At 39.4% G+C, this 3,192-nt stretch overlaps 1 protein-coding gene across 1 annotated transcript; it reads left to right on the forward strand.

Moving 5' to 3' along the window:
• Positions 1 to 2,029: 2,029 nt before the first annotated feature.
• LOC123057788 (uncharacterized) lies at positions 2,030 to 2,725 on the forward strand. Its single transcript, XM_044480681.1, has 2 exons — positions 2,030 to 2,211; positions 2,325 to 2,725. Exons 1-2 carry the CDS (start codon positions 2,107 to 2,109, stop codon positions 2,493 to 2,495), a joined length of 276 nt encoding a protein of 91 aa, XP_044336616.1. The 5' UTR covers positions 2,030 to 2,106; the 3' UTR covers positions 2,496 to 2,725.
• The last annotated feature ends 467 nt before the right edge of the window (positions 2,726 to 3,192 follow it).

The following is a 3,192-nucleotide window of genomic DNA, read 5'->3' on the forward strand; positions in this document are numbered from 1 at the left end:
TTGAAGAAGAAGCAACAAAGCAGCGTAAGTATTTCCCTCAGTTTTTGAGAACCAAGGTATCAATCCAGTAGGAGACCATGCGCGAGTCACCTCGTACCTACACAAACAAATAAGAACCTCGCAACCAACGCGATAAAGGGGTCGTCAATCCCTTCACGGCCACTTGCAAGAGTGAGATCTGATAGAGATAATAATAATAAGATAAATATTTTTTGTATTTTTATGATATAGATTGAAAGTAAAGATTGCAAAATAAGATAGATTGGAAACTTATATGATGGAAAATGACCCGGGGGCCATAGGTTTCACTAGTGGCTTCTCTCAAGATAACATAAGTATTACGGTGGGTGAACAAATTACTGTCGAGCAATTGATAGAAAAGCGAATAATTGTGAGAATATCTAGGTATGATCATGTATATAGGCATCACGTTCGTGACAAGTAGACTGACTCCTGCCTGCACCTACTACTATTACTCTACACATCGACCGCTATCCAGAATGCATCTAGAGTATTAAGTTCATAAGAACAGAGTAACGCTTTAAGCAAGATGACATGATGTAGAGGCATAAACTCATGCAATATGATATAAACCCCATCTTTTTATCTTCGATGGCAATAATACAATACGTGTTGTTTCCCTTTCTGTCACTGGGATCGAGCACCGCAAGATTGAACCCAAAGCTAAACACTTCTCCCATTGTAAGAAAGATGAATCTAGTAGGCCAAACAAAACTGATATTTCGAAGAGAGTTGCAAAGATAACCAATTATATATAAAATAATTCAGAAAAGATTCAAATATTGTTCATAGATAATCTTGATCATAAACCCACAATTCATCGAATCTCGACAAACACACCGCAAAAAGAGTTACATCGAATAGATCTCCAAGAGAATCGAGGAGAACTTTGTATTGAGATCCAAAGAGAGAGAAGAAGCCATCTAGCTAATAACTATGGACCCGAAGGTCTGAGGTAAACTACTCACACATCATCGAAGGGGCCATGGAGTTGATGTAGAGGCCCTCCGTGATCAATGCCCCCTCCGGCGGAGCTTCATAAAAGGCTCCAAGATGGGATCTCTTGGGTACAGAAGCTTGCAGCGGTGGAAATAGGGTTTCGTGGTGCTCCTGGATGTTTTCAGGGTATGTGAACATATATAGGAGGAAGAAGTAGGTCGGTTGAGCCACGAGGGGCCCACGAGGGGGAGGGCGCGCCCAGGGGGGTAGGCGCGCCCCCTGCCTCGTGGCCTCCTCAGTTGTTTCTTGGCGTCCACTCCAAGTCCTCTGGATCATGTTTGTTCTAAAAATCACGTTCCCGAAGGTTTCATTCCGTTTGGACTCTGTTTGATATTCCTTTTTTGCGAAACACTGAAATAGGCAAAAAAAAATAGCAAGTTGCACTGGGCCTTGGGTTAATAGGTTAGTCCCAAAAATAATATAAAAGTGTAAAATAAAGCCCATTAACATCCCAAACAGATAATATAATAGCTTGGAACAATCAAAAATTACAGATATACGTTGGAGACGTATCACATTTTTAGTAGAACAATTTTATTTTCTTAGTCTAGTTATTTAGTGGAACTTTCTTAATCTAGTTAAATCGCAAAAGCATCTACTACCCCTTACTGCCATGCTAGTCGGGCCGGGCCATTGGTGATTCCCTGCTAGCAGTGTGTGAGGTTTTCTTTGCAGACGGCAGCCCATGAAATGGACTTTTTTTAATGACAAATGGAACGGATTCACGTTCTTCTAGATAAAATCTCTTGTGTTTGAATCAAATCACCAAAGATATATAATAATTAATCACAATTAATAATTTCTTCGATTGACATGAATTCGTTATGTGGTCAAAATTAATAATTATTAATCACAATTAATAATTATTAATCACAATTAATATTTCTTCGATTGACATTGATCAGAATCACATATAATTTGTTACATGAATTAAAGCATTGATCAGTCGTTTAATATATACTTCTAATAAGCTAGGCATACATCTATATAAACACACAAATCAGAATAACATAACAACACAAAGATAGGAAGAAATTGTATGTAGGGTGAGCGTAAGTAGACTCCTGCCCTCTTGTACTGTACACCATGGCGATGCTGAAGAAGGGCATGAGCGTCCTGTGTTTCGTGGCCACCGTCATGGTGGTCATGGTTACCACCCTTCTTCTCTCCTCATGCGACGCCCACAAAGAGGTTGATAAGTGAATTTTATCATTCAATTTGCAAAGAGTAGAAGATTAAGGGCATTTTCCTGATTATACTTGAAAACCACATTTTCTTATATTTTTATGTATGCGGACTTGCAGGAAGATGAGACTGCTGCGTTTCCCTTGCCGGCGCCATGCTACTCCATCTCTTTCCCAAACTGTACCGACGACAAGTGCAAGAAGTTTTGCAGCAGCGTAGGCAAGCGGCCGGCCCCCAAGGCATTCTGCAATGACAACAATAACTGCTGCTGTCCTGTCATTCAAGTATAAGCGTCTGCTGAAACAACCGAGCTAAGAAACAATTAAATAAAACTATATTCGTAATTGTTTTTGATCTGGGAGCTTCCAGCATGGACTGTTGCCCGGACTCATCAAGATGTTTTTAAATCATTGTAAACTGATTTTTCGATAATTTGTTGTGTTCGGCAGCTTTTGTTTATCCTGTGTTTATCTCTAGTTCGTGTATGTGGAGACTGATTGAAAATAATTAAGTTTAACAAAAATGGTTGATTTTTTTGAAAAGGAGGATTAACCCCAGCATCTATATCAAGCGACGCACACAGCCATTTATTAAATAGTATCGAATCTCAAACAAAAATGGTGGTTGCTTGCGTGTTGACACCATGTGTTCTTGTTTCTTGTTTCTTGAGTAGATGGGCCTGGTATGTGATCGAGCACTTTTAGCCTTTCAAACTTGACACATGATGCAAGTCTTTCTACAGGTCCAGTGCATGTTCGTTAATGTTATCTTGTTCCCATTTAGCCCTGTAAGCATATTTTGAATGTTTACTTGCCAATTATGTCAAAATGTATGTGTCAGTTGAGTATGTTGCTATAAATGAAATATTTGCAGACTAATGGTTGCTCGTGACAAATGTTCCATGTCGAACTGATGGGCATTATCGGAAGTCCTTGTTGGAGTTTCCCCACAATAAAAAGTACATGTGTGTGTCGAGAAGTCCTTATT

Source organism: Triticum aestivum, chromosome 3A (assembly GCF_018294505.1).
Source record: "Triticum aestivum cultivar Chinese Spring chromosome 3A, IWGSC CS RefSeq v2.1, whole genome shotgun sequence".
NCBI classification, from domain to species: domain Eukaryota; kingdom Viridiplantae; phylum Streptophyta; class Magnoliopsida; order Poales; family Poaceae; genus Triticum; species Triticum aestivum.

Excerpts from the sequence above, each read along its gene's own strand:
- LOC123057788 (XM_044480681.1), top strand. The coding sequence starts at position 2,107 with ATGGCGATGCTGAAGAAGGGCATGAGCGTCCTGTGTTTCGTGGCCACC. Across the intron at positions 2,212-2,324 it reads CATGCGACGCCCACAAAGAG|GAAGATGAGACTGCTGCGTT; the intron begins GTTGATAAGTGA and ends GCGGACTTGCAG.